The 21,508-nt window shown below is 35.5% G+C and overlaps 2 protein-coding genes across 5 annotated transcripts in view; one reads left to right on the top strand and one right to left on the bottom strand.

Moving 5' to 3' along the window:
* Nucleotides 1-8,026, top strand: part of LOC115441502 (carboxypeptidase B) — a 45,811-nt gene extending 37,785 nt beyond the window's left edge. For 2 of the 3 annotated variants that reach the window (XM_037447073.1, XM_037447074.1), the window contains exons 3-9: nucleotides 1,080-1,309; nucleotides 1,377-1,482; nucleotides 2,100-2,311; nucleotides 3,526-3,683; nucleotides 4,973-5,092; nucleotides 6,383-6,521; nucleotides 7,647-8,026. In XM_037447073.1, coding sequence (XP_037302970.1) covers nucleotides 1,093-1,309; nucleotides 1,377-1,482; nucleotides 2,100-2,311; nucleotides 3,526-3,683; nucleotides 4,973-5,092; nucleotides 6,383-6,521; nucleotides 7,647-7,756 — 1,062 coding nt within the window. In that variant the 5' untranslated portion in view covers nucleotides 1,080-1,092 and the 3' untranslated portion in view covers nucleotides 7,757-8,026. Of the gene's footprint in view, nucleotides 1-413; nucleotides 936-1,079; nucleotides 1,310-1,376; nucleotides 1,483-2,099; nucleotides 2,312-3,525; nucleotides 3,684-4,972; nucleotides 5,093-6,382; nucleotides 6,522-7,646 lie in introns of those variants that run through there. The other variant, XM_030166314.2, reaches the window with a different exon arrangement.
* A 97-nt stretch (nucleotides 8,027-8,123) lies between these two features.
* Nucleotides 8,124-21,238, bottom strand: LOC115441534 (thioredoxin domain-containing protein 11). Of its 2 annotated transcripts, none has more exons than XM_037447070.1 (12): nucleotides 20,775-21,238; nucleotides 20,468-20,678; nucleotides 20,044-20,167; nucleotides 19,061-19,167; nucleotides 18,617-18,823; nucleotides 17,899-18,108; nucleotides 17,225-17,673; nucleotides 15,816-16,122; nucleotides 14,961-15,197; nucleotides 12,299-12,489; nucleotides 12,084-12,219; nucleotides 8,124-8,540 (listed from the first exon to the last, which is right to left on the bottom strand). In XM_037447070.1, the coding sequence occupies exons 1-12, from the start codon at nucleotides 20,981-20,983 to the stop codon at nucleotides 8,238-8,240; spliced, it is 2,691 nt and encodes an 896-aa protein (XP_037302967.1). In that variant the 5' UTR covers nucleotides 20,984-21,238; the 3' UTR covers nucleotides 8,124-8,237. The 2 variants fall into 2 exon arrangements, with proteins under 2 accessions (XP_037302967.1, XP_037302968.1); XM_037447071.1 differs by having other exon boundaries at nucleotides 18,626-18,823; nucleotides 20,775-21,237.
* Nucleotides 21,239-21,508: the final 270 nt, after the last annotated feature.

The raw sequence follows: 21,508 nt of genomic DNA, 5'->3' as shown, positions 1-21,508 counted from the left end.
AGAGAAAATATTTGTGAGTTCGTTTGTAGGTTTATAGATGTTAACCTTTTGAACTTCGGAATTGATTTTGTAAATTCATTCGCTTAAAGGAAGCAACATTACTTCTGAGTGCTATATATAGGCTTCGTTTTATCCCGGGACGATATTTATCCGAGGAACATATTTTGTCACGGGCGGAGCAGGGGGCAAATGCTATCTAATATTATTCTCTTAGTTGCAATTATATAAAGAAAAAGCATGTAACTTAAGGACTGTCAAAAAAGAGTCGATGAAGATACTAACTAGGGCACCCACTTTTCCCAAGTATGTTCCGTCCCATGATGTGATAGGGGCGAGCCTATCGCCATATCGGGCACAAATTCCAGACTCCGGGCTGATACTGAACAGAAAAACCCAAATATCACTTTGCCCGACCCGGGATTCGAACCCAGGACCTCAGAGCGCTATTGTACCGGACATGCAATACAACTACGCCACCGAGGCAGTCATCGATGAAGATGATATATAAATATATATAAATTGATTGGAGTTTTTCAATAATGTGGCAAATTTGGTATTTGACTTATGATTTGAGGACTATTAATATTATCAAAAACAATTAAATGATTATAACTTATTAGACTGGTACCAGTAACCAGTAAGTTAATAAAAAAAAAGCATTTTACTAACGTACATAAAAAATATCACCAAAAACTACATACCCATCCATAATAAGTATTATGCTGTTTGACTCTGAGGTTTGACTTTAAAATTATCTTTGGCTTACTCTATGAAAAATAATTTATGGTTTAGGTGTTGTGAATTTAACTATTCTCAATTGAATTTAAACAATTTTTTAAAGTAATGCTTTTACAACTAAAGATTTCTTTCATTATTATTCTTTATTTTTTTGGAGCTCTTTTTATGGTTTTATTTCCACCAAGAAATTACGAGCAGTAAGTGATCCTCCGCCAATTTTTTTTATAACTTATTGATATTTAAAGGTGGATTATTGAATGTTAAAGGCTATTTCGCGTAGTCTTGTATTCGGACATCCTCAACCACTTAAAACTAGGCCTTATGATCTTTTTATGGTGTAGATCTGGTGCAAAGATGAGGACTATAAGAAGTGCTGAAAGTGAATTTAGTTTCACACAATACGCTGATCACACATTTGTATTAGCTACAGCAGAACGTTTTGCAAAAGACAACCCAGAAGTAGTCCACACAGTGGGTCTTGCACCGTCAACTGCTGAAAATCGATCTATAATAGCTATTGAATTACGAAGTGATAAAAACAGTAGAAAACCTGGCATACTTATCATTGGAGGTAATGAAACAGATGTTGATCTGAATTGTATTTCATGAAACAGTGTACAGAATTGTTTTCTTCACAGCATTGAATGGGATGGTTTGGGGTGCCCCAAATGCAGTTCTTGAGCTAGCAGATAAGCTGCTGTATGATTCAAATTATCAAACCCCGTTTTTCAATGACTACGATTGGTAAATATTTAATTTTACATTTCCCTTAAAAAATATGGACGATTGAAATGTACTTATTAAATAATCAGTAACACTTCACTAAAATAGGATGATTATACTTACTAACCACAAGTGAGGTAGTCGGCCGGTCGTAAAAATTAGGTTTGCGAAAGCACGAGATACAAGGTATATCAAGGCAACCGGTATTTATTCGGATGGTAAATAAAAATAAGTGTACCGTTGGCGCTAACCTTGGCACTACGGTGGGATAACACTTGTCTGTCCATGAGAAAAAAACCTAACAATTGAGTCAAGACAAGTAGGTATACCTTTTGATTCATTGTAAGCATAAACAACTATTTCTTAGAATTTTATATTTGTTATGAATTAAACGAGGAAGTTAAATACTTACAGAAGCCTACGTACCGATAGCACGCGAAATTGATTACTATCCGATATCTACAATTATATTAATCATATTTAATGCGTAGAAATAAGTAAAACATTAAGTTGACAATGATCAACAATTTTTTGTCGTAAACTTGATAGATTATTATCTCTTAAAACATTATTAAATTGATTATCTTTAGATGGAATGTTTATTTATTATAAATAATATTATGATTATCTTCTACAAGGTACTTGATACCGATGGGAAATCCTGATGGCATACATTTCACTCAAAGTGTTCGCTCACTCGCGCCCTTGGATCAAACACAGTGGTCACGTAAGGTATCGGCTAGGATTAATTCGAGACCGACGGAGTGGCACAAAAACGTTGATAAGATTTCGCTACAGGACACGTGTTTTGGGACGAATGTGAATCGTAACTTTGCTTATCACTGGCAAGGTAAGTCGCATTATACCTTGGTTACTTACCTACGTGCTTCGATGCTACGACAGGTACATATAATCAAATTAAATTATGATTGGTCTTGGGCCCTTACGATTAAAAATATTTCAGGTCATGAGCAGGTCATTAATTAGTCTTTCGATATAGACTTTGCGATGTGTGTCCACCGAATCTGGTTACTAGCGTCTCACGAACATTTAACAATGGAGCTTTGTATGTCAATTTTGATAAGATTCTCTGCCGCTTTTACCTTCAAGCAATAAAACGGTCCAAAGAATTATATATATTCACTAAAATCATATTTACAGTCACAGTCAAAGCACCACCAGCGCATTTCTTTTTCATCCGTCCTATAAGACTTTTTATGAGACTTCTGTTGTAAAACTTCTTTCTATTTGGACTTTCGTGTTTTTGTGATGTTTCGTTTCTTTGAAATTTTATAAGGTTCACACACCCTCCATTTGATTTATAACTTTAACAAATAATATTATGGCTTATACTCGGGCTATGCGTGTGTGATAATTTATTTTACAAATCAATTACTGTTTTTTTTTTTTCACAATTTGGATGAAGATCATAATACTGTTTTACATTATTGTACAATTTAATTTCATTTATTTGATATTTATGTACTTAGCGACAATAGCCTAGTTGCAACAGACTATCGGACAAAAGATGTACAAGTTTAAAACCCATGGCAATTAAATAAATATCTAATAAATTTCGTAACTATTTGTTTATGTCTTCTAAGCTCACATTATACACATTTGGAACATTTACTTTTCGTATCTAAATATAATGAATTTAGGATACAAGTTATAAGACGTATAATATACAATAAAATATACCCATTTTTATCCGAATATAATACAATAAGTATAACATACGATAGGTATTTATTTTTAACTAAATTTCGGTGAACACACACTTACAATGTTTTTCAACCATTATCAACCGCCGTCAAAAATCGTAATAACCATATCTTCAAAAGTATCATTAATTCACTGATTATTTTAAATCCATTAAAACACGCATAATTTGAACTATAAATAGTGAACAAATCAAATAGCTTTAAAATCAAGCTAATAGTATTAAAAAATATATTAAAATGGCTCTCTTGTTAAGTTGATTTTTTAAATATAGAAAAGTTTAAAATTATATTAATATTTTATATATTTGTGAGCATAATTCTAAAACAGTAACTCTTGCAGATGATGTACGTAAAACACCGGAACATTGCTCGCAAAGTTATCCCGGGGATAAACCTTTTTCATCAGCGGAAGCACAAGCCATACGTGCTTATGTCGACCGTCTCGGGGACGTCATACACTTGACCATACATTTGCATGCCAGTTTCGTTCCAAAAAAGGTTAGGGATATGTACCAGTATTCACAACGGCTACAGTACGCAAGTCACAGACGAAAGTGAAACAAGGCCAAGCTGCGTTTTATTAAAATACTAGCTTTTGCCCGCGGCTCCGTCCGCGTTATAAAGTTTTTCGGGCTAAAGTTTTCCATTATAAAAGTCACGCTATATATTTTCCCTATGTTCTTCCTAGGGTCTCAAACTGTCTCCATTCCAAATTTCATCTTAATATGTTGAGTAGTTTTTGAGTTTAACACGTTCAGGCAGACAGATGCAGCGGGGGACTTTGTTTTATAATATAATTTTGTAGAACTTTTTAAGAGGAACAATCCCGTCATACATCATTGTTACATAACTTTAACCGTTTACGCAGCGCACGCAACGGACGCTCTCAAAACATATTAGTTTTTTTATTTTCCCCGTTTTTGCAACATGTTTCATTACTGCTCGGCTCCTATTGGTCATAGCGTGATGATATGTAGCCTATAGCATTCCACGAACAAAGGACTATCCGACACACACACACACACACACACACACACAACATCACGCATTTTATCCCCGAAGGGGTATGCAAAGGCGCAACCATGGCACCCACTTTTCGCCAAGTGTGTTCCGTCCCATGATGTGATAGGGGGCGAGCCTATCGCCATATCGGGCACAAATTCCAGACTCCGGGCTGATACTGAGCAGAAAAACCCAAATATCACTTTGCCCGACCCGGGATTCGAACCCAGGACCTCAGAGCGCTGCCGTACCGCGCATGCAGTACAACTACGCCAACGAGGCTATCCGACACAAAAAGATTTTTTCATTTCAAACCGGTAGTTCCTGAGATTAGCCGTTATTGCTCCGCTCTTATTGGTCATAGCGTGATGATATATAGCCTATAGCACTCCACGAACAAAGGGCTATCCAACACAAAAATTAACTGAGCAGAGAGTAGCTGAAGAATGAGTAGCTGTCAAACAATATATCACGCACCGGCGCCATCTACTTAAAATGAAACGTACTTATTTTCGTGAGGGATACTCACACACCACGTACTGGCGCCGTTGTAGTACATACTATGAGTCAGAGATGGCGCTGTATGTGAAAAATGATTTTCCCTGTTTCCTGCTTTACTCTTGAAATTTTTCCTGAATTTTCTTTGCTATAAACCTCACGGAGCTCGGGACCTTTCCAACGAATGCAAAACCGTGGAAATCGGTTCGTGCGTTCTGGAGTTATAGCGTCAGGAAGGAAAACCCGACTTATTTTTATATTATAGATGATATTTTCTTGATTTTTAGGAGTTCATTTTATATCCATGGCGGTACTCCCTGCGACAACCGAGCAACTATCGATCTTTGCAAGAAATAGGGGAGTATGCCGCTAGACAAGCGCGTTTGCCGGATGGTCGGCTCTATGAGGTAAAACTGCATTCGATTAATCCTATCTGGCAAAAATTCACTCCAATGTTGGGCAGTCATGATAGAGGTATCCTCACTTTAAGCACGTAGCTTAAGGGATTTCCCTTAGTTTTAAGTTTTTAAGACCGCCCGCCTGCCTAATATAAACCACCTACATATAGTATCCAGTCTCGGGCAAACTGTGTTAAAAACTCAAACAAAATGTAGCCTTCCTATATTGGTGTAAGTAGAGGGTGGCCAGGGTGCCGTGGCCCTAAATAGCACATGTAAAAAAAGATAGTCATAGCTAAGGCTACAACTGAAATAAGAGACGCCAAATTTTCAGTCTACCCTGGACAGCAAAACACGTGCTACGCCACTGCTCACCTGGACATTAGAAAACTAGGACCTCCCGGGCCACCGCCTATATCCGGTGTCAGTAGATACAGGAATCAACAACAACGCATCTAATTAACCATTTTATTAATTACAACTTGTCCTATAAATCATTACTCTTTTGTTTTCTCTATTGCATAATAAGACATGCACGAGAGGGGAGCGGGTGGTATCACACCATAGCGTAGTTAGATAGATTACAAAATTAATAATGATTCTACGATTTTAATGCAACGAAAGTTTCGAAACCACTTTTACAACTACTCAGTAACTCCCAAGTACTCAAATGATTAAACATGAGAAACCGTAGCATTCATCAAATATATCGGTTTGGGCTATTAGTGGAGCACGCTATCATCAGCTCGTACTTTTTTTATGAATGACGAAAATCGCACAGTAACGGTTTATTGGAAATTAAGTACCTACGTCTGGAATAGATCCATTATTTCCTCATTCCTATTCCACAAAATTGCTCAAAGTACTTTGCGTAGTCATCAAAAATTTTATCCGCGCTCGCTTAGAAGAGTGAAGCAACGTAACAATCCGCATTAAGACTATTATTTTTAAGAAACAATTTTCTATACAGAAAATTTAACACGATAAGCAAATTTAAATCAAACCAAATCTTATTATTTTTTTTATAAAGTTTATAGAAAATTATTTATGGGACATGAAACTTTAACTTTTTCGGATTTTATCGCGGTTTTTTATATTTTAATATTCTCCCGACGTTTCGAAGACTGCAGCCTTGGTGGTCACGGGGGGACTGAGGTGTTGGTCATCCGCAGAGTCAAAGTTACAATATTTATCCGAAATATAGTTTAATTTTAATGTCTATCATTCGCGTAAACATAAGAAATAATTATTTATGGGACATCTGTTTAACTTTTTTTTAAGTAATGTATCTCTTTGCAGGTACATCAAGGCAGTAACAACATTCGTGTTGCAGGAACTTTGAGTGATTACATTTTGGGTGTAGTAGGGATCGAGTTAGTTTTCATTGTGAAGCCCTACCACGAACTGTTTCCTAACTACACGGACATTAATATTAGAGGTATCTAATTGTTTATTTGAAGAAAACGTGACAGCTCTATAAGGTACTTAACAAGGGTTTAGCTAAAAAGGAAACATAATATTATTTTATATTAGTGCGCGATAGTATATAGTAGATAGCATCATATTTGTTTTAGAATTGTATTTGACATTTCAATGATATAGATCAATGCTGTTTTTATACTTGTTCATTACCGATCAATGATTTTTGTATTTAACACTAATTCATCTACGAAAAAATCGGGATTAGTGCTGCGCCTAAGTAGGACAAGCCGATTGTGACTACAATATTATTATCATAAGAAACAAAATAGTTATTGGATAAACATAATCTTCGCCATTAGAGCTGTCACGGATAAGACTTGTAATTGCGCAGATACATTACTTTAGGCACTGTTGATAATTTTATTTACAACCTAAAATTTATAGTATTTAAATTTTAGAAGTACTATATACCTATTTGCATTTTTCACTTGAAATCTCCGTTTGTTGAGGTCAATTACCTTCTTGGTTTATTGTTGATTTCTGTTATAATGACTATAATTAGGGACCGGAATATATGCAATTTAAAAATCCTGAAAAATGCTTAAAATATGTCTGGAAAACCCCAAAACATGCAACATAAATGATTAATTATCAGTTTTTTACTTGAAATCAGCATTTTAGTATATTTATCTATGAAATAAATGAAAATTTATTATGATTTGCATCAGCTAGATATATCATTGACACCGAGATGGTATTAGGTATTATATGCAAAAATCACCGAAAATGACTAAAATATGCAAATGCATGTGACAATATAACCCGGTCTAATGATAGTCTTATAACAAGATGTAATTTTGTGAAACCAGATAAATGTTCGGAGAAAATCCCTGTGCTTGGTCCATGTTGTAATTTTATGTGCCTCATATGAGTACCACTCTTGAATTACCAGTACCTACCGATCAGTATCAGCCGCGATTGAGCAGTTATGTTGAGGTCATTATACGTACGACCTAGCAATAAGCGGTGAAAGAGATGGCCAACATTAGACGCTGAGCCAATTCCTTACAAAATCACCGGAAGGAATTGCAGTGGCAACTTGCGTTTAGAAACGCTTTGGTAACTAAACCTATCATTGCAGAAGGGTATGTGAGGAAGGCGATGTCAACCATCCTGAGCGTGGTGCGCGGCTGGCGCAGCAGCACCCGGCAGAACACGCTCTCCTTCTTCGGCAACGATGTGGAATTCTAATCTTTATGGTTTTACTTAATTTCCCAACTAATATAATACATATTGAAATGCTTTAGAAACCTATGCAGACGGTGTATTTTATACGTGCCGACGGCTTCAAACGCAAATAAACAGCGCAGAAAACGTAATACAGCTTGGAACTGGAAGTGCACGTATAAAAAAGGCGCGATGTCGGTGCGTATAAATACATCGTTCCCATAGGCCTTTAATAATAAACTGTTTATGTGTACGAAAATATTTAATGATTTGTAATAAATCATAGATATTGATTGTTTCTGTCTTAATAGTTTCCAAGTTTTCCCCACCCACGTTATAACGTATAACAACTACGAAATGAAAATGGGTGATTACAAAATAAAAGATAAACTATATTTGTAGTCAACATTTTAATAATATTTTATAGTTCAAAAATAAATTAGATGCTTTCAAATCTACAAAATGAGCAACTAACTATGTACAAGGTGTTTAACAATAGTTAATATCAACTGTTATCTCTGGTGGCAGTATTATTTCTTCTTAAAATCGATACGTCTATATGCCAATGTTTGGAAAGGGCGATAATCGAGTTTATTAACGAACTCTGCTTACCACTATTACTGCTGAGATCTGTTATATGGATTAGTCCTAACTTAAACGATACTTGATGCAAATGTTGCAGTCTTCTTAGCAATGCGTCTTTCAGTTCCCTGTCCTCCGTTCCACGCCAGTATTTTAGGTTTCTGCCGATTACTGTCGTCATGTGTTCTCTGATATCCTTCAAGCAGGTGTGCTTCTCGGCAATGGTCTGCAAATAAATAGTTTTATAAACATAACGTTACGTCCAAGTTACATTCTCTTTTAATTATTATTATCCAATCCATCCATAAAAAAAGAATATATTATAATATAATATTATTATCATAAGGAATAATATTAAACGAGAATCTAAATTAAGTCGAAACTGGCGAAATGTGTGGTACTATCATAAACTTGTTGACTGCCTCGGTGGCGTAGTTGTAAGTGTACACGGTACAAGTGCGACTGCCGCGCTGAGGTCCTGGGTTCGAATCCCGGGTTGGGCCATAATAATTGTGACTGGGTTTTTCCATCTTAAAAATTACTCATTCGCAGCTCGGAGTCAGGAAGTTGAAGGTGTGATACCCCCGTGCCTCGGAAAGCACGTAAAGCCGTTGGTCCTGCGCCTGATCTCTCTCCGGTCATGTCGGCTTGCCGTCTCACCGAACTATGAGAGTGAAAAAACAGAGAGTGCACCTGTTTATTGCGCAAACACTTGTGCACTATAATATCTCCTGCGTACCTGGCTGATGTCCGTTGAGATTGGCCGCCGTGGCCGAAATTCTGCTAGGAGGGATTCATTCACTATCGTAAATTATCACGTTATATCTACCATCAGTTGACATTTTTATATATGGACGTAACCACAGCCACTAAAGTGTTAAGCCAATATTCAAACATGAAAGTTAGCTGACTCTTATTGGCAGTGTCAAAAGTTAATAAAAATATTCGCCCTATTATTTGAATATTTGGCGCAAAACATCAAATCCTGGGTTACACTTTGACAACTTTCATATGCTTTGTCGGATACAATGCATTATGCAAGATAATATTTAACTTATTGTTACGTTATTCTAGTGAAAAGAAGTATTATGATTAGCGAAAAAAAAATACTATGCTATGGTTTAGACATTATATGCAAAAACCGGCGAAAATATGCAAATGCATATAATCCAGCCTCTAGTGATTATAACTATGATTTTTCCTCATGATGATTCTTTAAAAAATTATAGCAGTATTATCCTCTATTTAACCAAATTTAACTTTATCTATAGCTACCATTTTAATGTTTGTGCATTAACAATATCAACGTGGCTTTTCAATCATTATCGGATTTGTTGATAAGTGATTAAGGGGCTTTGGTCGAACTGAAATCGGAACAGGACAAAAATGTTAATGTAAGCAAGGGCCAAGGTCAATGAACTTAATCTGTAGCCGTGCGATAAGTGTGTTTTCAGTTTTACTAATGGTAGGTCTCTCATACGTGAGAGTTCGCCTGGGTAGGTACCACCGCAATGTTTATTTCTGCCAAGGAGCAGTGTGTAGTCACTGCTGTGTCGCGGTTTGAAGGGCATTGTAGCCAGTGTAACTACTGGACATAATAAGATTTAACATCTCATGTCTCAGGATAACAAGCGCAGAGGAATGCCAGACAATACTTTGTAATTCAAGGTTTTGGATGGTATTTTGACTGTTTACGGGCGGCCGTATCTCTTACCATCAGGCGAACAGCTAGCTATCTTGTAATTCAAACCAATAAAAAAAAAACAAGTGATCAAGTACATAACAATATACCGACTCATTTTGACATAACGTTCATAAATGAAACCATACACCTCTTGAAAACATTTACAATAAGTTCGAACAAAATGAATATTAACAAAAGTAATATGATTTGACTTGCCCTACGGCAACTAGTACGAATTTGAGCGGCAGCGTCATACTTTCAATCAGAATTACAGACACCATATTCACACTAAACTACAAAGTGATAAAAAAAATAAAAACTAAAACCGGGTTTTTTGGCGAAAATGTTATTTATGGATGTTTCTTGGCTCAATATTAGCAAAGATGGAGACGAATATGATTGAATTGTTTGTTAAATTTCACGTACGCCAGCATTGGCCTTATTTATCAAAATTTAACAATATAGTAATATTTAGTTATTACTGGTTGCTGGTGGCTGGTAACAAGCCACTAACATTACTAGAAAGAAAGATTCTCTTTTCAAAAATCTTTTGAAGCGCAACAACAACGGTTACTTTGGTTTTACATGAACATTTTTATTATATTTATTAGTATAAGTAGCCTCTGCTTGTGACTACGGCCATATAAAGACCATGCTCTAAAATGTATTCTAGCCAAATCAAAAATACTTTGCCTATGCCATTGTTGCTCCCGTCAAAATCAACTCAGGTGTTTCAGACAGTAGCCCGATTAAACTAACAGAGAATTTTCAAATACATGATAAAGTTTAAGGTAAAGTACCAAAACCATACGTACTTACAACAAAAAACATTGTAAATCACAGATAAACAACACATACTTTTTTTCTCATAGACTGTAACATTAGAATAATCACGTAGGTCGTAGAACGATGAAATTATAAATATATATTATATGAATATAAAATATCCCCTTAATCTTTCACACGCGAGAAATTTATTATTAAAACTCAGACAAACTGGCTAACGTGTTTGCTATAAAATGTATACACACGTTCTTTACGATATAATGAGTACACTAACGTTCTTCACATAATCATTCTAATTTATATTCGACATAACGTTGGAAATAAATCATAAAAATCCAAAAGGATAGTCCGTTCTATGCAGCACGTCCGTCCTTTATACGCAGGAGAATTCTAAGCGAGCTCCTGAGCAGAACGATTTCGCGAGCAGTCAGAAGAGGAGAGCTAGAACGCGCCGTGTCGTGTTGATTATTAATCGTCGCCTTTTGCTTGTGTTTTATTGGCATTTAAAGAATTCTACCATGGAATACTGTTTTCTTTTGCTTCGCGGCGAAAGTGATTTACCACTACCGTCAAGCCTTCTGGAGGGGCAACTGTACGGCTTTGTTCAATTCTTTCATTCTCTTTTCTTTTAATTTGTTAAAAAGCATTTTATTTCTTATTGAAGTATATTATTTAAGAAGTTTTAGGGACGTAAAATAAGCTGAATTAAATTATTAGTCAGTAATAAGAATATTTTTATATATGTAGTACCTATCCGAATGTGTGAGGATACACAGCGACAATGTGTGAGCGAGAGACGAATAACGTCGTCAATTTAGATTTGTTTGTTCAATGGCATAGTTAATACAGCTCATTATCTTAAGTAGGGGGCTCAAAAAATGTTATATTATCTTGATCACGTGTCTTGCTTCATTTAAATGAACTGGCATTATTTTAAAAATATTATATGGTCCAGATAATGTAAATTTACTACATCTTCATAGTATGTAACGGACATTGGCCTTTGCATTATAAGTACATTTATAAACATTATTTCGAGACTGATTCATTCCCATTCCCATTGGAAATGCCATGCAGGTACCCGGGTCGCTATTTACATTATTGAACATTGTTCGCGATCAAAACTCCGAAAGCGTACTGTATCGCAGCTACCTGACCATTGATATGTGATAATAAATAAATCACCACCTAAGGTTTTTTTTCATATATAAATAATCGTTGTAATAATGGTTTTAGTCGTTAAATTGCCTCTGCAGGCGTTTTCTACGATCATTATAGTACAGTAACACGCAGTCTCACCGGCGCGTGTGCGCAGAGCGCGAGCCGCACGCGCATGCGCTGTGGCGCGCGCACCGCACGCAGCGCCAGCGCCACGATGCCGCCCGACGACACGCGCAGCTCCGCCGGGTACGACCTGCTCTCCGCCTCGCGGCTTCTACGGCAACAAGCTCTTATTGAATCATTTCATATTTTTTATTTATTTGTAAAGTGAACGACGCCACTAGTACAGGTACCTGTCTGCGGGGAAGACGAAGACGGTGGGGTACCTCGCGGCGTGGTAGTGCCAGGGCAGGTCGTGGCGCAGCGCGTCGAGGCGCGCGGGCGCGGCGCGCACCCCGCCGGCGCGCAGCGCGCCCGCCGCCGCCGCCGCCGCGCGCGCCGCCGCCCAGCCGCACGCGCCGCCGCACACCACCACGATCGACACCTGCACAGTGCACTCACCTTCACAATATCCTATTTTGTAACCGCAACTATTTGTCAACCGAAATCAGCTACCGCACGCATTTTATGGCACCGAGAACCAACGAAATCAATCAAATAAAACAATAGAAAATTATTTTAAATGATAATAATTTCAATAAAAAAATTAGTTTTCTGCAAATACCTAATATTAGGAAAAATCGAATAGAAACAACAGAGGCCTTTGTTAAATTTGTTCAGAGTTCTCCTTCCTTAAAAGTATTAATAAATAAAAAAATATAAATCGTTGTGACTACAGATTCTCGATAACAATATCCCTCAATACTTTACTCAGCCTTAGGCTCAATACCCTAACGAGGACAACCTTATACTTGTTATCATTGAACAGTATTTATAAAACACTTAAACTGAATACAATCGATATTTTTTTATTTCAAACATTCTACCATTTTTATATGCATTTCATAAAATATTTTAGTATATACTACACCCTACACTGCAAGTACATACACACCCACAACAAATCATTAAATTATCGTAGATATGACAACGGTGGAATCTTACCCATAAGTAGCATGATAATTGGTAATCTGTAATGTGTTACTAAGTCCAACGAAATTTACATGAATCACCAAATAACTCTGAATGTTGCCGAGTGAAGAACATATCAATCGTTTGCACCGAGAGATTAAGATATCCTTTATTAGTTCGGGTACCGGCCGGAATACAGCGATTATTATTTTCAATTATACTATTATTATATTCATATTAAGTTAATCGTACAACTTTTACTCCTTATTGTCTAGTAGCATCGAACTATAATCTAGAGACATCAATCTTCAACAGGCACTACTAGTATTCGACAGTATTCTTCTCCTATATAAAGAAGTAGGGATCCGATTCTTAAAATTTGCGGTGAAATATCTCCCTTAAGTTAACCAGTGAGTATTTAACGCAACCCGCCGCTTTTTTAACAACCGGCGCGACGGTTAAAACTGACGATAGATTATACGATTATTTTTCGCGCGAAAAGAACATATTATACTTACCTTAATGAAAAGTTTAAGGCAGTGGAGTATGGTTTTTTCTTTATTATTTTAGTATTATAACATGAATTTGAAATATATACGATTTTATTACAGAATAAAAATGAAATCAATTTTGTAATTTCAGATGTCGATCGATTTTTTTTAGCGCTAAAACCTTAAATGACGATTTGCCTATTGCACACTATCAGTATGTATTAATTACATTTGGTTTGCAGAATTAAGAATTTTTACTAAGCTCGTAAACGGCAAAGCATCTCTTTCAGTCAAAAATACACTAATAATATATGCACTAGATCCGGGATTTGTGGTGCAATTATTAATTATTCGTGGACGATTCTTGTCACCATGTTATCAGCGGTAAATACAAATTTGTGAATTCGTTTAGTACCTAACAAAATGTAAAAACTACCTTGTAGGTATTTCTCGACGCTTGTTCATCATTTTATTGCAATGGTTATCTATCAGTCATAAAACATGTATTTTCCCCGACTATAAAGGAATGCCTTAGTGTCGAAGACTGGTGCCACTGCGACACAATAATGTTTTAGCTTTTATTCTAACCGTTAACATTTCCATGAGTCGGAATAACGCTCAATATGCGAAAAGTTGCAAGTTAGTACTTCGTACCATCTAATATAAACTAATAACCAATTTTGATAATTTTTTCCGTCACCTAGGTACAACCACTCACAAAGTTATTAATATAATACTATTATAATGTTTTTTTATCGTGAAAAAAATATATTTATACATACATAAAATTATGTGCATCGTACGTATGTACCCTAATCTGATAAATTATTCCTTGAAGTAATAAAAGGCTTATGGTACTCCAGAGTATAGAGACGATTATGCACATGGCAATTCACAACAGAGATAGTTATTAATAGTACATATACATATATCGATGGTAGTATTCAATTTAAATTTCATCTTTGCTTCAATTAAGTAAAAAGCAATGTGTAGTTTAATTTAATTGCAATTAATGTTAGTCACTATTAGGGATTGATCGCACAATACAAAAATGTGTTTGAGAATTTTATTGTTGAAATATACTTACTCAATTTATTAAAAATCCGTGATTTTGTTTTTTCATTTATAATTTCGCGCTAAAACGCGTTCTTACGTAACATTATTCCTGTGTGACGTCGTCGCACATATACAAATATTCGTGACAATTGTGACACCTAACCCGCACCCAAAGAGCCTGATATGTGCATCGGTTCTATACGATTATTAAGCGTTAATTAAATAATGTAGTTCTTCTAAGAGAGTGTTACTTTATTTGTTTACGCACAGCGAATTCGTAGCCGTAAACATTCAACATTTGATGAGATTCGGAAAGTTACTGAATTGCCTACGCGAAATCCCTTTGGGGACATAAATTGTGTATTACAAATTCAGTAAAATTTTACCAATAACTTACCGCGCCAGGAGTTTTAACAAGTCTCCGGAACGTTTTAGTGGTCAGATCCACGATGTTCACGGTGTCGTTACTAGCGTGAAGTTCTTGCAGTCCGTCTGAGCCGAAGTAGTGCGTGTGCGCGGCGTCGTCGATGCGCGTGCGCAGCGAACGCTTCAGACGCTTCGCCGTGAAGTTGTACACGAAGTCGCGAATAGATTTCGCGTTGTAGTCCCCTGAGAGAACATATTGACTTTCTTGCTGAAAGATAAAAAATATCGTAAGAGTAGAAAATTTTTATTATTGTGTAGTCGAATAATGTTAGGCTCCGTCGATAGATCGCCAGAACTGTCGTTGCAAGGTAGTATAATGACTTTTAGCTGAATGAAAACCACACTTTAGTGCTCATACGTATGGACCAATTGCACAACTACGGCATGCACAGTAAAAAAACACGGGTGTATTTTGAACCAGCTAGCCACGTTCCGAGATAGATAGTTCCCGTTATTTACAACATTATATCCATGACAACGCCGGCATAAAAAATATCTATGCCTTGTGAAAAGACACTTCTACTGCAATTTACCAAAATATTTTTCGAGCAATCTTAATTACCATAGGATTAATAAATATTGCTGTACAACAATGCATCCCTTACGGCAGTTTTAAAGAAACGATTTCCATCTTAGTCTTCGATCCGATACCGTAAATAAACTAATCAAAATAGTACGACATTTGTAAGCACGTCAAGGAAACTTTGTTCTGATTGGTCCATTTTCGTAATGGATCCAAAAAAGAGATAAGGTTCGTTTATTATAAACGACAGGTAATCGTTTCAGTCATTACGATCGAAATCATTAATCGATTGCAAATATTTACCTTACTATCTAATATAACGACGCCCGTCATGTCCTTTTTACTGGTTATATCGATGCCAAGCGCTTCGGCAAAGTGATGGTTCTTCACACTATCGACAGCCAGCATGTACAGAGTGGAGTTGGTCGCACACGCCAGCCCTTGGACATTGGTGACGTTGCGCCTCTCGTCTGGTACCCTCGTCGGGAATGCAGTAGGACCCCACTCGTGAGCGAATCTCATCAGTTTGCAGAAATGTTTTATGTTGTCTTGTATAAGGCTTTCGGCTGAGTACGGATCGTCTTCGAATGGCAACATCGATGTGTCTATTCTGGAACATAGCACCGAATAAATAAATTGTATGTAAATTACTATAACACTTTTATTAATGGGGCATATTTCGTCTAAAATTCGCAAAATGCGTATATTTAGCACTGGACCGATTAAATTTGCTAATTATGTTTGAATTGAAACACATTTGGTGTAATAATGCTTTTTAAATTGCTAGGTTCGACTGGAATAGTATAATTATACTACAAAAATCTTACACGAAGTGCAAGTTTGTTGTAAAAACTCGCATAATGAGTAAGATTTCCAGAGGCTCAGCATCTTTCCCCTTTTTTATTACATTCTTTTAAGGCTAGCAACGTACATAGTATATATATTATGAAACTTATACAACCTATAAAGTCTCCAGAAATAACTTTTAGGAAAATTACAATACCAACTGACAATCTCTCCCTTACTATTTTAGCCATCTCTGTCAGACTCAGGAGAGAAAGCCAAAAGTAACTTATTCTTATTTGGAGGCTTATTCTGCTATAATCATTTTTTTTTCTTCTTGTTTTCTAAATTTAAATTCAAATTTTAATTAAATATTAATTTTTAATAATTAATATTTATACGTTTAATTTCATTCCTTCCAAACATATTGTGATCCTGAATTACTCATATATAATTTTTCCTTATACGCCAACCAATCAACTAGATAGTTAGAAAAGCTTGTGGCGAGTGGACTACATGTAATGGGGACCGGCCTATGCTTGATTTTGTCCATTATTCTATATATAATGGTTAATAATATGAAAAAGAAGTACTCCTGCGAAAACGGCATAAAAATTGGTTAAAAAATGAGCGAGTAATTCATATTTAAAATATTGTAATGTGCAGAAGTGGGCGCGATGTGGGGATATCGCTACATCTCTTTCTTTCGCACGCGTCGTAATTCCCGATGACGTCACATGTGGATATTTCGTCTCTTTTCTGTTTCTTGTTAATTACCCCTTCCACCGAAATTCAAAGACTTATAACTTGTTGATTTTATACCGGATTTTAAAAATTCCTTCTGTGTTATAATTTATATTATGTAAATAATTGATAAAAGTAAAGAACAAAAATGAGTCCGGTACCCTATTATTATAAAGCCTACTTACTCCCGATTCATGTTTTTCTCCTGTTCTTCATTCAAATATTTCTCGTAAGACTGGCATTGTTCAAAATCTGTATAGCTCGGATCACTCACTGTCATACTGCATTCTTGTAGCAGATTCAACGATGACAGTAATTGAGAATCCTCAGGATTATCAATAGCTTTGGAAATGTCCAGGTCGCGTTTTAATAGGAAATTGAATATACCATTCTTCTGTGTTTTATGAGTTGAGTTACTCCATGGATACTTATTGTTTCGGGACTCGATTTCTTTTTTAAATAAATGGTTGTGTTTTTTTCTGGGCGTGTTGAACTTGTAACCGTCACAGAAACTAGTGACGTTCTTTTGTTGATATAGTAGTCTTTGTATTTGCTGTAGTTTTATTAGCTCAGATGTCCATTGGTTGGTTGCGTTGTTCTTGCAATTGGAATATTCCATAGCCACTTCGCGTAACTGCAAATATTGTGTAAAACAGTATATTTATTTTAAACAGCCGTTGTACTTTAATATTCATTTATACAAAGAAAAATATATAATTTTGATGTATATGATGTCTGTATCTCCTATTTGCTTTTATAGAAATTAATATAACATTAAAACACATCGTAAACATAAAATTTTACTTAGGAAAAAATAAGTTACTAGCATTTTTAGAGTAATGTCAAATACAAAACTCACCAGAGCATAAGAGGGTAATTGTTCGTACATCGGATTAAGAGGTGTAAACAGAATCAAAATCGGGTTCCCGTCTACATATCTTTCGAAACTAAAAGCTTTCTTCCACATGGGAATGATTCTCGCCACTGGTTGAGCAAAGTTCTCTAATACCCAATACATTAGTGTTGATTCATTCCACTGTTGAATGCGACTTCCTTCATTTATGAGTTCCTGAAAATAACAACATATTTTCAAATTTTAATGATTAGCATAGTGTATAAACAATAAATCTAGAGATACGATAATATAGCCTTAATACACAGGTTTGGCAGTAATTTTGTTGCTGTTGCTAAATACGTAGGCGTGAACTGCAGGTCGCGGTCATGTGTCTTAATTTTTTACACCGAACTGGCTTATTTATATACGTATCCAAGACACACGCACGAACGGACGCACGTACGAACACAAGCACGCATGCGCCCACACATACACTGACACATTCACGCCTTTTATTCCCGAAAAGGTAGACGCAACTAGTGTAGCCACTTTTCAGTTGGTATATTGCATCTTATGTGATAGGTGGCCAGCATGTTGCCCCATCCTAGCACAAAGTGCAGGATCCGGGTTGGTACTGAGTAGAACGACCTCTAAACATTACATTATTAAATTTACTACGTTAGTAATATCATCATGTAAGTAAAGATGTCGCAATTATTATATTTTGTAAATAATGTCATACCTTACTTACCTTTGTGTCATTCCACAACATGAGCCGCACGTTAGGCACGACATCCACTCCGAGATCCACTGCAAGTTCCTCGGAAGTCACTGCTCCGTAACATATCTCGCCCACAGGATCAAATTCTCGCGATTTCAACGCGACATTATACCAAATGTTATAGTATTTTGAAGTTTCTGATAATGGTGTAAATGCTACTGCTACCGCCTGAAATTGCAATTTGTTACTGTTAAAGGAAAGCGTTGAACAATGTGTTACGTAATAAAAAAATATATGTTCGTTTCATAAATTTCGATTATAAGATTTATAACCATTTATTATTATAAATTCAATTGTGATACAATAATTAAAATATTTATAGTATTTATAAACAATGTTACTATTCAAATTATATGTTATTTCTTCGGAATGCTATGTTAATAGTAATAGAAAGTATGTACCTACATCACAGATAGACAACATATTGACAAGGTCTTCTGTTAAAGATATTCTTTTGATAGGTCGCATTATCAACTCCAGAAACTTGACCATGCTGTGAGCATCTCTGATTCCTGTAATGTGAATTTCTATTATATATGTCACTGTAAACTCCGAGTTAAAGTATATTCTGAGGTTTTCCAGCTGCACCTAAGTATTACCAATTTTAAATGTAAGTGTGAAATGTACTGAAATTTTGCCACAAACCACTCATTAAATCATGGGTTTTATGCCAGAAACTCAGTAAATGTCATGTATAAACACACAAGCTTTTTTTTATCCTGGGAAAATGTATGGCAGGAATTTTATCTCAGAAAAGCGTCAAAGCCGCAAATGAGTTAGTTTTAAAATTGAAATATTGCTTAAATAAATAGCAGAACTACATAAGACAAAGACCTTAATTATACAGTTTCATTGGACATAGGGGGACCTCAATTTTTATGCAGGATCCCTGCATTTTGTATAGTGAAAAATTATATTTGTATACCTGTATATCATTGGAACAATGGAGATATATATGCACTCTATATAGAAAAGCTGATTTTTTATATTTTCATTAGCAAGAAATCAAACGATAAGGTTTAATGACAATGTTGTAATACATTGTGATAAGGATTTCAATGATTTAACTTTTGACCTTGATCCGAAAGGGCAAATTATATACCTTTAGTACATAGAAATGTTTGAAATTATCAAGTCTATGCCCCTAGAACCTGAAATCTATTTTCTAATAAGTCATTTTGACCTAATTATATTTTTATTTATACAATTCTTAGAATTGGGTATTGGCTGACTGACAGGCTATGTGCAAATAACTGATACTTCAAAATGGGTGCACTTTTGCACACAAATATAGGTAGGTGCACACTAAATAATGTTATTCAGAAATTCATCCTGTATGAGGATTAATTCTCATCAGACACACAGTGAGTAAGCTTAGAATGAGTTACCTTTATAAAGCACTCCCCTGGAATTAACTGTATAAGCCATTAGGATAGGCCAAGACGGTATCTTGTTATGCTGTATCCTACACTCACTTCCTGGATTCCAACAGTTTATTGCGGCAAAATGCACCTAAAATGTTCATTAAAAATATTAAGTTTCTGTGTATAATATAATATGCATATTTAATGCAAATTAGCAGAATATTTGTTCAACATTATAGGTTTTTAAATAACATTCTTATATTTATTATAAAGTTGTAGTTCCAAGTTAGAATAAATTGAGTAGAAGAATATTAATAGAAAATGTTTTGTAAATGCTATAAGTATAGTACTAAGTAATCAATTCATAGTGAATATGTTTAAAATAAAAAGCAACTAGTGTAATTGTAAATGTTATACAACTATTTAGAAATTAGTAAGAAAATCTCACACGGTGACTCAAAATCATAGCGGCTTTCTCAAATTCCCTGCGAACATACTGTGATTCTGCATCCCAAGGAGCATAATACATGACAAATGATACATCTGCATTGTTGATGATTGACAGAGCACGGCTCAGTTGTCCCCGGTACCAGTCAACCACTACAGACTCTGGGCTAAAAAATCTTACTGCTTGAGGATGTTTTGATATTTTTGTTGATCTGTGAAAAACATTGCAATGTTTCACTTTTTAAGTACCTAACAAGTATTAAACGTTGCTATTTTATATAATGAAAAAAGGTAAACAAACGACTTACGTGTTATGGAGCGCTCCGTAAGCAGTCAAAGCCAATGCGATACAAAACACTATTTCTTTAATCAACATGTTAAGAGTTAACTCCCTGTTATTGTGATGAGATGAAATTTGCGTATTTTCAGTAGAATTGTGATCATTGCTACTTGTAGTTGGGTTTTCTGTTAATGACGTGACCTGCGTTATATCTTCATCGCCCGCCGTTGGAAACATTACACGTCATTCAATAACAATGGGAAGCCTGAAACTCGTTCACCGATAAAATGGCATTGCAAAAGGTATTTAGTTAATTTTGACCTTCGATCTTGAAGTGGTAAGGTTTTAGTTAGAAAAATATTCATAATCTTTTTAATATTAGATAATTATAAGCGTTTTTCAACATTTATTTCATATTGTAAATAACTACAAAATAAAGGTTGTACCAGGCACCAGCTGTTATCAAGCAAGTAGCAACACTAGGGTTGCTTGCTACGTACGATTTACGAAGTACCAGTAGAGTTTTTTTTTTTTTTAACAATACTGTGTGATAATAATAATTAGGCATTAGCTCTGTAATATATACTATCCACTGCTGAGCTGAAGCCTTCCCTACTATTGAGAGATACTGTGTGTCTAGAAAAACATTAAACTTAATCTAGATACTTAAGACTCCATAAAAATATGCCGTTTTCTATTTAATTTTCAACAAACAAAATCAGAAAATATTATATAATATTATGGTAGATTCAAAAAGTCCTA

The sequence above is a fragment of the Manduca sexta genome, unplaced genomic scaffold (genome assembly GCF_014839805.1).
Source record: "Manduca sexta isolate Smith_Timp_Sample1 unplaced genomic scaffold, JHU_Msex_v1.0 HiC_scaffold_57, whole genome shotgun sequence".
Lineage (NCBI taxonomy): Eukaryota > Metazoa > Arthropoda > Insecta > Lepidoptera > Sphingidae > Manduca > Manduca sexta.
Note: the sequence above shows the minus strand (reverse complement) of the source record. Positions and strands in the feature narration are given on the sequence as shown.